The 13,922-nt window shown below is 39.6% G+C and overlaps 1 protein-coding gene across 1 annotated transcript in view; it reads left to right on the forward strand.

The window, feature by feature from the left end:
- Positions 1-13,922, forward strand: part of LOC104928432 (AT-rich interactive domain-containing protein 5B) — a 71,886-nt gene that overhangs the window by 5,505 nt on the left and 52,459 nt on the right. Inside the window, exon 3 of the mRNA XM_010742718.3 lies at positions 4,911-5,145. Coding sequence (XP_010741020.3) covers positions 4,911-5,145 — 235 coding nt within the window. The remainder of the gene's footprint in view (positions 1-4,910; positions 5,146-13,922) is intronic.

Below are 13,922 nucleotides of genomic sequence, written 5' to 3' on the forward strand. Positions count from 1 at the left end.
CCTCTAATGGAATCAGTGAATAAAAGATGAGTTCAGCACCCCGCAGATATTACAGCAACTTTTATGCATATGAATAAACTGCATGCATTAAGTGGCAGAATTATGTACAATAACTCTCACCTTTTTTAAATGTTGCACCTTGAACTGTTTCTAGTCTTCAAGCAGTCTAAAAAAAACATATTCTAATTCAATTGTCCCTGGCTTACTCCCCAGAGCTCCTTTTTAATTCCCAGATAAGTTTGTTTTGGGACACCGATGCCAAGGTCAGTCATGGGGAGGGGAGATAGATAATGAACTCATATTGTGTTTCATACCCTCGTTCTCTCTCTCTCCTTCTTCCTCCTCCTCCTTCTAATGCTCTCTCTCCCTCTCTGTCTCCTCATTGTCCATGTCACCATGTCCATTACTCAATTACTAATCTCCTTTGGCCTTAGGAATTCCAGTGCTGACCTCTCTGAGGCAGCAGGCTGAAACCTTCCCAGCATGACAGGAGCACTATGTGTGTGTGTGTGCGTGGATGTGTGTGTGCCCACAGTATAGAAAGACACCCACCCACTGGGAGCGTGCACCCCTTGACTCTCAAGCTGAAAGTCCTGTCCGAGCGATGAGACGCTCCGCCGCAGAACGCTGACAGTCAGGAATGTCTCCCTCACTGTTTTTGCGCACAGTGGCGTGGATTTCTCGCGGGGGAATTGTTCGGAGTGATATGGAATATTTCAGGGTGCATTGTTTCTAATTGGATCAGCGAATATAGAATTGGGAATGTCCCTTATGTGCTGTTTTGCCACCAGTACACCGCCACATCCATATAAATTGAATGATATGGATTTTAGCGAGTTTAATTTCAATGAGATTGCCGGAGTCATGGTTTGCAGGAACAGAGTTATCTACAGTTTCACAGGAGAAGTCTGTTTTGTTTCCACTTTCAGTCCATTATGTGCAGTCATAGCAATAAATTCACTCAGTAATGTTTTTGGAGATATCATTCTGCTGCAGTAATAACATGAATTATTGATAGAAGAACGGAGACAGAATGCAACATTCAGCTGTTAATGTGTTACCTTGCATTTTAACTCAATCATAAAATAAGCAGTTAAGAGAGTCTGTGCTTTTATTGACATACCGGAGGTGAAATTATAGCAGTGCATTAAGACATTTTAGTGTAGGATTCAGAGTGTATAAATGCTCTTAATGCATCTGTGTAGGAAGTGTCACTGAAATGACACCAGGCTGTTTGGTATGTTGCTGATGTGGAGTGTCACCGTTTGGCTGTGGGCTTGTGGTCCTCTGACCTATATTATCAAGTGGCCTGCTGGCTGTGTCTGCTGCGTTGCTAAACTATCAGCTGCCTAACTCAAAATGACAGGACAGTGTGGAAGGGGCGGCATTTACAGGAGAGCACGTTTCTGAAGCGCACCCTTTGAAACACAAAAAAAAAAAACCCAAATAGTGAGAAGAAGACCCCTGCAATGCTGATGAATGCTGCTAGAATGATTCAACTTGGTAGAGCACTGAAACAATTAGTTTTGACAGGAACTGTGTCAACCCTTTTTAGTAAGAAATGTATTGTTAATGTCATTTATTAAGCAAAAATGACAGATCATTTTGATAAACAATCCAATTTATAGAGTCATTGACAGAGAATTGGACAGAAAGAAGTCGTTTGTTGTCTGTTTGGGTTTATTTCTCCGACGCTCCGTCGACTAAAATATGAATTGAATCAACAGATTATACAGTAATGAAAACAATCATTGGTTGCAGACCTGGTTTTGTCTTTTTCTCATTATTGGCAGAGATTCTTCTGTTTTTTATTTCATGGTGGCAAACCAGGATGTTGTTGTGATCATTTCTCAATAACTAGCTCCGAAACCCCCTTTTCATAGGCGCACGTATTTGTTTAAAGATTTCTCAATCAAATATCATGATGTATGCAAAACCACATAGCAGCATTCAGCTTCCTGATTCACACAGGAGCCCACAGACTTCAGCTGATTTAAAGCCGGCTGATAAAATACAAAAGAAAAGAAATAAATAAACTAAAGGATGTAGCCTGTTTTGGCTCCGTTCATAGACTGATTATATTCTGGACTGTGTTGACAGCTGCTGAATTGCTCTCACCTGTTGTGTTTTGCTCTCAGGCCGAACAAGTCCCCAAACAGGATCTGTTGACACTCACACAAGGCACCATGTCACTCAACTGATTTATATACAGGGAATGGCTGTGTGTTTTTAAGGTTTGCTGTTGCTGTGTGTGTGTGTATACTCTGGTGTGCTATTGAATTACTCGAAGTATTGCTTTTTGACTCATACATCAGCAGCAGAACGTTCAGCAGTGCATCATTTTTTTGTTTCGACTGAACTCGACTGAAATATTTCATGTTTTTTGTTTCTCTGTGCGCTGTCAGTACATCGCATCAAAGTGCAGTAGCTAATTCTGTAGAGATATAGTACAATGTGGTTTTTGGCTACAGGCTGAATGCTATTTACTGTTGCTCTACATTATTCAAATGGCCTGCTTTACTGAAGGCAGAAACAGCAGTCAGTTTTTCATTGCATGGAAAGCCAGTTACAACCACCCGCCACCACTTGACAGCTGAAGACAGCTCATTATAAGAAGACCGAAAACCCATGTTTGATGTTTCTACTTAGTGAGGGAGGCACAGCTATATCAAGCTATCCCTCGCAGGCTTTTCCTTTATAAGGAAATACTGTCTCCAACTGGTTGGGATTTGATATGCCTGTAGTTGCAGATGATGTGAGAACTGAATATGGGTAATTGTATAGACAGAGCACTCAGGGAGAATCTGAAACGCCTGAAAGAGTCGTGTGTTTGTTTTTAGAAAGCGCCGACAAAATAACAGGAACATTTTTTAAATAATCCATTAAAACATCGGAAATGCAGCTTAAAAAAAACTTGACATTTTAAGCTCCACAAAGGAAGGATTTGGGGTTTTATTAGGTCGTATAGATGTAGCTTTTATTACTGTACGTCCACCCTCTCTGCATTCATTATTATTATTATTTTAATGTCAGTAATATACAGGCTCTTTGAGGGGAAACATGTACAGTCAGGCAGATGCCTGTTAAATTGGAGATAACCAAGGTAAACATCAGAGACCCACTCAGAGTGTCTGCCTTTCTGCCTGTACACATCTGTCCTCCAGATTTTCCCTGTTTCTGTAATAACCATCTTCCAGCACACCACTCCACTCTGTTGGTAACAAACACTTCAGCCATTAGTCCTTCAAATGGAAACACATTTAACCATCTCTGCTTGCTTCCCACTCCATTGAACTTGTAGTTATTTGAGTATGAAAGTTATTAAATGGGGTTGAATCAACCTTTGGAGAAAAAAAAAGAAGCACATACCGGAGAGAGAGAAAATCGTATTAAGTAAGCCAATAGTATGAACAAGAAACCACCACAGCTTTATTCAGCTTACCTCAGTGTCAGCCATGCACATCACTGCTATAGATTTACATTTATAGTTTCCTGACAGTGTCACATTAGTTTTTTATTGAATGTCAAAGAGACCACTGGCTCAACAGCTTTCTCCTACTCTTTCATCACACCCTAACTGTAACAAATTACATTTCTTTCACTTTGAAGGTGTAATCATAGCCACTGAGGGCGACTTGTGGTTTCAAAAGCGTAACATTCATGGTGACTATCAAGAGGCGGGCTTCTTAAATGCTAATCAAAAAAAAAAAAAGAAAAGAAAAAGTCCAAAACATCTACGTCCTCGTTGACATTGATTTAACTGCTGGCATAAATTCAATTCAGCAATCATCCACATCATCCATATTCATGGTGCTGCAATTTACTTACATTAATGTGCATCCACAACCGTTATGCTACTTGACGCTCATACCAATTTAGTTAATAAATAAGGACGTTTCCTCGACTAGCTCTGATTCTGATCTTTGTCTTTATTTTATGGTCACTTTATACTGTCACACATGTAATGTAACTCATTTACAGTATAAATTTGAAGTGCTACTTTATACTTGTATTCAGCTACATTTAAAAGAGAAATAATGTACTTTTCCCTCTATATATTTGACACTTCTAGTTAACAGTTACATAAAAAATCATATGATATACGTGCATGATACAGTGTAGTACTTTGCTATCAATTTACCCAGTGGTATATATAATAAAGTATCTAAAACTGCCTAAAATGCTCTTATATGAATGTATATAGGAGTAATATAATGCAATATTTGATGATATGACCTGTCTGAAAGAAGCTATTATGCATAATGTGTACTTTTACTTTTGATATAACTTTGCTAATATCACTTCTGTACTCTCTGTACTTTTGAATTCAGGACTTTTATATCCAATATCCAAGTGTACTACAAAAAAAAGAAGAAGTTATAATTGTAAACAAACTTCTAAGAACCAACTAAGCCGCTGTTTATTGAACTGAAGGATCTAAGACTCAGAGATTTGGTAGATTTTAAAAACAGTACGAATCTTGTAAGTCAAGTTACAGCCTATCCGAGAGTTGTTTAAAATGATCTAAGAGGAATGTGAATATGAAGAATATGTATATTAATATAAAGGCTCGCTGTGTTACACAATACTGTAAACATGACCTGATGTTTGAACTTTGGCAGATGTTATGTAAAAAGGCACAATAAGCTGTATCTTACTGGCATTGCAGGCAGTAATTGTTGTTTGCTTTTTTTTGTTTGATTGGTGTTTGTTTTTTGTTCTTTTCCTTCAGTCCCATATTGTTTATGCAATTATTTACAGAGAAAAATAGTTTTAAAAATTTCAATCAGCTGCACACGCATGTGTGTGTGGCACAAGCAAATGATCCATGACGCTGGCACGGTTGCGTTTATGTAACTTCCTTTATGTGTTCCTGATTGTAATTGTGATTCTGCCCTGCTTCCTTTCAGCATGAGGTAATTGCAGTGTCTGAGAAGGTGATTGTGCGACTGGAGGACCTGGTGAAGTGGACTGTACCAGACTTCTCAGGATGGTCCCACTGTCTGAAGGCCGAGCCTCTCAAACAGTCTGTGCTCCGGGAACTGGGGACCAATGGGAGGCGGGAAGCCCTCCACCGCTACCGAGAGAGCACCCTGACCAGCGGGCTCAACTTCAAGGATGTCCAGAGGGAGAGGGCACAGCTAGGTGAGCGTCAGCTGGGACCTCAATTTCTTTTAGTCTTTTTTTGGAGTTATTTTTTTCAAAGATTTTCTTCATTTTAAAAGGTTACTGCTGTGTTACCAAGTTCCCTGGGGCTGCTGTATTGAATGTTTATGTATTTGTGTCCTGTCTCTACCATAAATCAGCTTATGTTTATTGTCCTTTGCCTGGTTTAACAAGTGTTGTCTTGACTGGAGTAATTCATCAGCACGTAGTTGGAATTCCTCCCGATATAATGAGCTGAGAATCACACTAATAGAGGCAGGCTAGAGGTAATGGCAGTGCGTTTGCCAACGCGTTATCATCCTACAGTAGCACAGGGTGACAGCAACAAAGGCAACATCACAAAAATCATATAATTCATCTGGTAATGTCTTTAAATGATTGAGTCACATCAAACTGCAGTCTACACCTTCTTCTCCTCCGGTTCGTGTTGTAATTGACTGGAGCTTTAAGGATCATTGTTGTGCATGTCTCAATGGCTGTCTGGTGTATTCATCACGTGCACTGTGCACATTAAGTGTCAGTGATTGTTTGATTCTTGCACCGAGCTCTTGGGGGTCTCACTACAGCATGATCCATGAATCAGTCCCACCATAAAGCTGGATGTCTCTGGAGATGACTCATTCGATGCAAATAGGAAACTGGCATTTGAGCCTAATAATCAGCAAGAACATAATGTTCCCTTTGAAGCACTTATTTGCCTCTCTCTCTCACATGGCTGTGACGTAATGCCTAATGCTGATCATAATAGTATAATGTAGCTTAGCAAACATGTTAAAAATACCATCACAATTACGACTTGGCAGGTTTTAAGTGCATGATTTAAGGCAGAATTTATTATCCTTTATTAATTTTAATACACATTTAACGCCTAAAGCCAATGTGGAAGTGAAACTGCCATGGGCTTGAAAACACAAAGCATTTTTCTGTAGAAAATAGTGATTTATTCATGACTCTTGTTCTGTTGTTCTGCCCGAGATCTTCCAGGAACGCTGTAATGCCCTTGATTACTCGACTTTGCTTGAATCTCATACACAAAAAGGACAAGACGATCAATAATGGATGCTTTGTTGTTATTCCAGTAATCAATATAGTTTGATCGTGCTTGTGGGTGTGTGCGTGCGTGATTGCTTGCTTTCATAATCAGACGTGTCAGCCTGCTTCTTGAATGATATTATGTTCCATATCATGGCTTTCTATAAATGTGCTGTATCGTCCAGATTTTATTGATTTATCCTTTGTCAGTGTAATAACCTGATGATGACGCTATTGTTACTGAGGGCTGTGCGTGTGTGTGTGTGAATGTGTGTGTGTGTGTGCGCGCGTGTGTTGCTAATGAGCAGCGCTGCCGTTAATGACTCCATCAGGCTGTTTCTAAATGCACTTGTCACTCCGATGGGACACTCCGCCAGAGAATCTGCCCACTCAGCAGAACAGGCTCAGACTCTGGCAGGGCACCAGAGACACACACGCACACACACACACATGCTTTGACACACACACACACACACACACACATAGATGGACACGCACGCGCATACACGGACAATCAGTGGTGTGCACTCACTTATCCATTTGTTTGTTTGTTCACTACATCTTTGGCGCGTGTCAGTTGTTGACAGTCTTAACAATATGAGAGGGGCAGAGAGTTTGGGAGAGAGTGAGAGAGATCACTTATTCATCAAGGCAAATGCATGTTAGTCTGGGCGAGGGTTTGCATAGAAATATGAAATATGCCACTGCAATGCTGCTCACTAGCGGAATGAAATATTCATGCCACAGCAGCAGCAGATCAGATATAAAAGTAGCCTTAAAGCATCCTGTAGCCGAATGTCTGTAATTCTGTGTAATATGTTGGCTCATTGACTAAACTGACTCTTTTATGATATAGCTACACTCTTTCTTTCTTTCTTTCTTTTTTTTTTTTGGATTGTATTTATAAAAACAGAATAGCCCGAGGTGGCTTGCTCGCTGCATTACTTGAATGATGTATTTGCTGATTGTTATTCTCAGGCTGATCTGTAACTATGTCAGAGGAATTGGATTGTTCCCCATAACAGGATACTGCAGCAATACCACAAGCAGCACAGAAAACCATTGTGAGCTAAAGAGCAATAAAGTGTGCCATTGTTATCGAGGGAAACTGTTCTTTTTTCTTTTTTTTTTTCCAAATGCGTATCCTAACTTTTCCTGGCATGCTGCCACTGTGAATTAAGTGCACTGTTATGGATTTGTGTCTCACAGGCAGCATATGAAAAAATACTACAAGACAAATGTGTCTCAAATAACAGAACGACAATGGTATTACTCTTGATCTACATTACATAGAGCATCACGGTTTGGTGAACAAAGCCCTATTCTGTCCTCTGAAATGTATAAAGAGTGAAACCAAAGATGTCTGCACAAAGTAATTAATTAGCAAAACAAGTGACCTTTGCTGCTGTCCTGCAGCATCGACAGCTGTGACTCTGAAACCTGTGAGGCAGAGAGATGATTGGTATCATAATTCAAATTCCAGCTTTAGCCGGGCAGTGTTTTGAAAGATAACGCTAGTTTCATATTTACTGTACAAAACATGACAGCCTTATGGATCGTCACATCTGCTTCTTGGCAAAATGTTAAGCAGTTTAAGTATGTATTGTATATTGCTTTTCTTATACACATAACTCAAAGGACATTTAAGTAGATTAAACATACCGTATAAAAAAAGAATTATATAATTGAATTACAGCTTCCCACAAACAGTATTCAAAGCCAAGAGGACGGTGATAACATATTTCTGCAAGTGCACGTGTTGTATTTCGCCATCTTTACATATTGTAATTCACTTAATCAGGTAATGCAAACTGTCCACTCAGTTTATCTTGTATTGAAGTGAGCATTAGAGCTTCTTTTTACAGTTCAATCCACCAGGGATGGCTTGCCAGGGAAGTTTACATTCTGCCCCTCTATCTTTCCCCAGAGAACTGGCCTGATTCTTTTTTTTCATTGCTGCCTGCCGAAATTGGTTTCTGGTCGTATACTAGGAGGCTGAGCGTTGGAGAGCTGTATCTGCTGATACAGTTTGTTGGCTTGTGCTGGGAGAAACGGAGAGCTGTAGAAGGAAAAAAATAAATAAATCTTTAAAAAAAAAACACCACAAAGGATGACTCTTGCTCACAAAATAGCTCAATAGGTTTACTTGTCTTGTCTTCCTTCAATTCGAGCCTTCAGTGCGAAAGCTAGTGAGAAGATTGTGAGTTGGGATGTAGTGGTGAGATTATACAAGGTCATAGCCTGTGACTCCTGCATTCAAAGAACATAGATGGTGTTCCTGACTCCTGCCCTCACCTATAGTATCATGTGTAGCTGGTTCATCCCTCAGCGCTGCGAGGATCAGAGCTCTCTGAAAAAAAAAACATCCAGACTGGAAAAAGTAAGCACGCAGGGAGAGAAAATATACAGTTCCCCCTCTAGTTGAGTTTGTTTTAGATGATTTTTGTACTGCAGCACCATTTGAAAATGAAACCATAAAATCACAAAAATAATATTAATGGCTTATCTCTGGCAAATATTTGTTTAATATCTGCTTCCTGCAATGACGCATATTCAAATATGCTCTTTGACCCAACAGATTTATACAGTGGATCGCACTAAAGCCCAGGGTGCGTGAGTAGATTAGCATTGGATACCAGAAAATATGAGCGTTTCTGTGAAATATTCAGGTAATGAAGTTCAGTTATTGTAATTCACGGAAAACCGCGTTCATCGTGCATCTCTTAAAAGCTGCAAATGGTGTTTTGATTGATGTTTACCGTTCCATATCGGAAATGTCAAGAGGAGAAAAAAAAAAAAAAGTGGTGCAGAATCATTTGTGAGTCGTGCGTATGAAGAGAACAACATTATGGATTTTCCTGTAGCCCATTACAACTGACCTTCATTACTGTGCATGTTGTATATTTTAAGTTGAGTACATTACATTAGATTCTGTTTGTAGCTGCTTTTGTCCCAAGCTGCTTATATTTATGTCCATACACGTGCATCAGGAGCATTTAGCTGCATAAGGTGCAGCGTCTTGCTCAAGGACGCTTGAAGGGATCAAACCACCAACTCCACAATAAATGGCTGACCTTCTCTACCAACTCAGCTGTAAAATTGCTTCAAAATATATATATTTTTTAAAGCTGTGAGCTGCTTCCAAATCACCCTTTATACATTACATTCTGTGTATCGTTGTAAAATAACAGCAAACTTTTTTTTATGTGACATTTTTGAGTGTATTTAATAGTTGTTTTTTTTTTCAGTGTGAACCCACTCTTGAATCATCTTTATGTGATCAAAGCTAAACGCACATTGATTGAGCTGGAAGGTGCAATAGGCCAGTGAGGTACGGAGCGATATCGCTGCGTTTCAAGATTCTTTACAGCCTCGCCCGCTTGGAGGATACAACCACTGTATTTCCCTCTGATGCAACATCTGATCTGTATGCCAGGCTTGGCACATATACCGAGTTGATATCCCGACAATATTTCAGTCGGAACATTTCAATTTGATGTAGAGGGTAGATTCTGTCCCTTTTCAGAGACTGTTCAGAGCGTCTCCGAATGTTTATGCGGGTAGGAACTGGTGATAAGGAAACAGACAGATGCTGTCTTCTCATGGTTGATTTGTCTTGGTGACAATACAGAACAATATTTGGGACTTTTGACTCGCTATCAAACATGAAAATGTTTTATGTTTCGACTGCAACGTGGGAAGGAGTAAGCGGTTTCTTGGAAAAGATAAAGAGAATGTGTGTAATGGCATGTTGTGACTCTGACAGAGAAAGAATGCTCCTGTAAGGCACACCACACTGTACTCCATTCAGAATATGTGGCAGATTGTATCGTTTGCACTTGTTTGCTTTCCGCCCCTCGAACATATTTGCTTTCCCTTCTGCTTTTTTCTGCAGAACTAATTCTACAAACTGTCCAAAATCCCTTTTGAAGTAATTTAATGGAGTGTTTGTATTGATTATATGCCTCTCTCAGCCCCCCTCCCTTCCTTTTTCTCTCCTTCTCTGGTATGTTTTTTTTTTTTTTTTTGTGGTGGTGGTGGTGGTGGTGGTGGTGGTGGTGGTGTTTGAAGGGGGGTGGGTTATGGCAGTATCTTCTTCATTATGCTCAGACCTGTAGGAGAGAGAATCACAAGCTGTTTTTCCTCACTGATGTGCTCATATCATTAATTCACTTCTGACTGGCCGGAAGCCAAAGAATTCTAAATCTGTAAGCAGTAAATTGTGTGCCGGGGTGGAAAAATCTATTAGATGTTTGAGCATGCCTCGAATTTGAATGGGGAGAAAGAGAGAGAAAGACACACTGTGAGAGAAAGCAAGAGAGAGAGAGAGAGAGAGAGAGAGAGACCACCCAACACCCGAGCCATATCCTGTTATGGCTCGCACCGTAATCAAATTCAGCTTCTTTGGATAGCTATATTCATTAATAATTTGTGTTATTTTATTTCTGGAATGTCACATAATGTGTTTTCTGACTGGCGCGAGGGAGGGGGCTGAAAGCTGGTAGATGGTTAAACAATGAGAATGGCCTCAGAGAAAATGAAGAGCTCCCTCTCTCCATTACAACAGTTGTGTCTCTCTTCTCTCCATTAGTCAGGTCTGGAACAACAGAGATGCTATTGATGTGAGCTCTGCCGGGCATCTTAAATAGACAGAAAGGGAGGGAGGTTTCTCTCTGAGACAAATCTCCTGATAGATTTGTTTTATACTCAGTTATTATATTTTATGACGTGTTATGAAAAGGTTTAAAATGACATGGATCAGGGGGGATTTTTTTTCTCACAGATTGCACGTTGATTGAGGCGTTGCTTTCTTTTCTTAAACAAATTGCCCGCCGCTTACACTCTGACTCACATTTAAGTGTTACCCAACCAACAACCCATTCTCTGAGAGAGATTTCTATATTCGTCATAATTCGTCGAACATTAATATTTCAGCGCAGAACTGCCTTTTGCACATATCTCCCCGATATGTTTATTATTATTCCAGAGAGTTTCATAATCTGCCGTCAGATAGATAGATATGGATGATTCTGTGCCGCTCAGTGGGAATCTAGACATCACAGATTGTACAATTAATAACTCTGCATATTTTATGAGCATGTCAGTCCATCTGCTTTATGAATGCATGTAGAACTGTCCTCTCCTGGACACCCTGTTGTGCCTATCAAAGGGACTCACTGTGTTCGAATCAACATTAAGAAAAAAAACAGACACACATTGTGAAACAGTGGCGCAGATTTCAGGTACTTGCAGTGTTGTAGTCAAGACCAAGACTGTATAGTAGCAGGTTATATGTAGCTAATGTGCAGTATTAACAGACTGCTGTGTGTTTTCTTTTTGGACGCTGCTTTGCAGGTTAAATTTTGTCAAATTTTATTACAGTAAGATTTGTTGGACATTTCCTCCCAGACAGCCATTGCTCACTTTCTTTGAATACATGTGAAGGGATGCAGATAAGCACAAGGGACAGATCTCAAGACCAAGACTAATCTCAAGTACTACAACACAGGGTACTTGTACTTGACTTGAGTATTAAAGAGTAGTAGTAGTACTCAACGGCAATTCTGAAGGAGTTATTGCGCTTTCAACTCAACATTTGTTTATTTTTATGACAGATTAAGATTTCAAATATCAATAATAGTTTAGCACAGATGTTTTTTTACATATTAAGTAAAAATTATAATAATATATAATATGTAATGATAATAGTTAGGGTTAGGGTTAGGGTTAGTAAACTACAACATAAACACTATTTTATTCATTAATACATTAGTGATAATAACCTAGTTATATACGACTTCTAATTGCGGTACTTTAAGTACATTTTGTTAATAACACTTAAAACACTTCCAGAGTCTCTGGGTTGTTGTTTTTTCCCACACCTTGTCGTTACATGATTTGATAAGACTGAACTGCACACGTTGACAATAGGAATTTAAATTCTACAGTCTGCGATTGTGTGTGAACAAATGATCTATCACATCAAATGCCTGTTTAAATACCACCTAAGCATTACAGTGTTGCAAAAACACTTCCAGTCAGACCTGTGCCAAGGTAAAAATAGCTCTCGCTTCTGATTGCAGATCAGCTTCTCAACATCCACTTAATATCTGTCATAATCTGTAAGGCAGAACTGATGCAAGAGGGTCACAGAGCTGGGTTGCAGGATATATATATATATATAGTGCACTAAACAGTATAGAAGATAGACGTCTAGCCTTGAAGGAATAACATAGTGTTCATTTCACAGCGTAGGGGTAATGCATTTTACTCGTATTGAAAGGTAATTGCAATGGGGGATTTGATAGATTCCAGACCTTTGGTGGGAGCAGTTTTTGTGTGTGTGTGTGTGTGTGTGTGTGCGCGCCCTGCATACTTTCTTGGGAACATAACTGCTCTTAATGCTTTTATTAAGCCAAAGAAATACAACTGACGTAATTTGTATTTGTAAAACATCTCGTTGCAGATGGCGTAATATATTTTGGTTTCTTTGATATATTGACTGCCAGAGGAGTTGGAAGGAGCGCCTTGGCTGCAAACAATAGATCATTGATGCCTCCCTGTCCTCTTTCTCAACCTGTCAGTCCATTTCCTTGTTATGTACTGGCCTGAGGAGCACTTGGCAAAATGAGAGGCATTCAGCCAGTCTTGTTTTTTCCCCCTGATTTTCCCCTCAGCCATAACTCAGGAAAAGCTGTTGTTTCATTCACTGTGTCACAGGGTAATATCGAAAGTTAACAATAGCCGAGTCACAGAATCATCATGTCCCAGTGTAGTGGGTGTAGCTTTAATTCACTGAATGTGAGAACTAACCTGATATTTCAGGGAAGAGTAAATTGATTGTAGGGGCTTTTTGTTGATTATTTATGGCCTCTGTCTTATGACACACACAGCTGTTTCCTCTTCTTACTGTGTTATTATACTGTATACAAAATATATAACAGGCATTCCATTGTCTTACTTTAAAATCAAATAAAAATATTACAGGAAGGAATAAAAATAATTATTTGACATGAGTAACCAGTGAACATAAACGTGTTATCCGAGCTCTTAGATATTCTCCATTGAAGTTCTTATCTTCCCTGTGCAATGTGAGACGAGCTGCTACAAACACTGTATGTGCTGCATTACGGTGATTACAGCTCTGTTGGTAAAGCGGGAGGTTTGCCACATCACAGGACTTGTTCTGTAATCTGGAATGAATGAGTTTAAAGCCAAAACTCGTAGCTGCAGTTTATCAGAAATTACCTGCTTGTTTAGCCAGATACTGCGTGTGTCACATGAATAACATGGCGGTCTTGTGAAAACAGTTTGTGCCGGGGGCCGAGCTGGAGAACTTCAAACAGAGATCATTAGAGCTCGTGGGGAGAAAACAATTGTTAGTGGTTGTTGTTTTCTCTTTTTTTTTCGTGGCGCTTTTGAGAATGTGTAATCACAACTAATTGCACGTCGGAATATGCAAGAGAAAATCCTGCAGTTTACATTTCTGGGATTTGCTTTTGCATCTTCAATACGCTTGATACCAATAACGGCACATAAACAAGAAATCTGAACAGATGGCACTGGTTTTTAATGACATATTGCTATCTGTAAAGTCTCCCTCTAAGCCACAGACTAAAACGTCTCCCCTTGGGGAACGCACCGCTCTAGTTGTTATCATTCGCTGTTAATGTCACTCTTTTTCTTTCTTTGCCACATTGTCAAGTCCTCCAGCTAAATAAATG

This window comes from Larimichthys crocea, chromosome III, assembly GCF_000972845.2.
Source record: "Larimichthys crocea isolate SSNF chromosome III, L_crocea_2.0, whole genome shotgun sequence".
NCBI classification, from domain to species: domain Eukaryota; kingdom Metazoa; phylum Chordata; class Actinopteri; family Sciaenidae; genus Larimichthys; species Larimichthys crocea.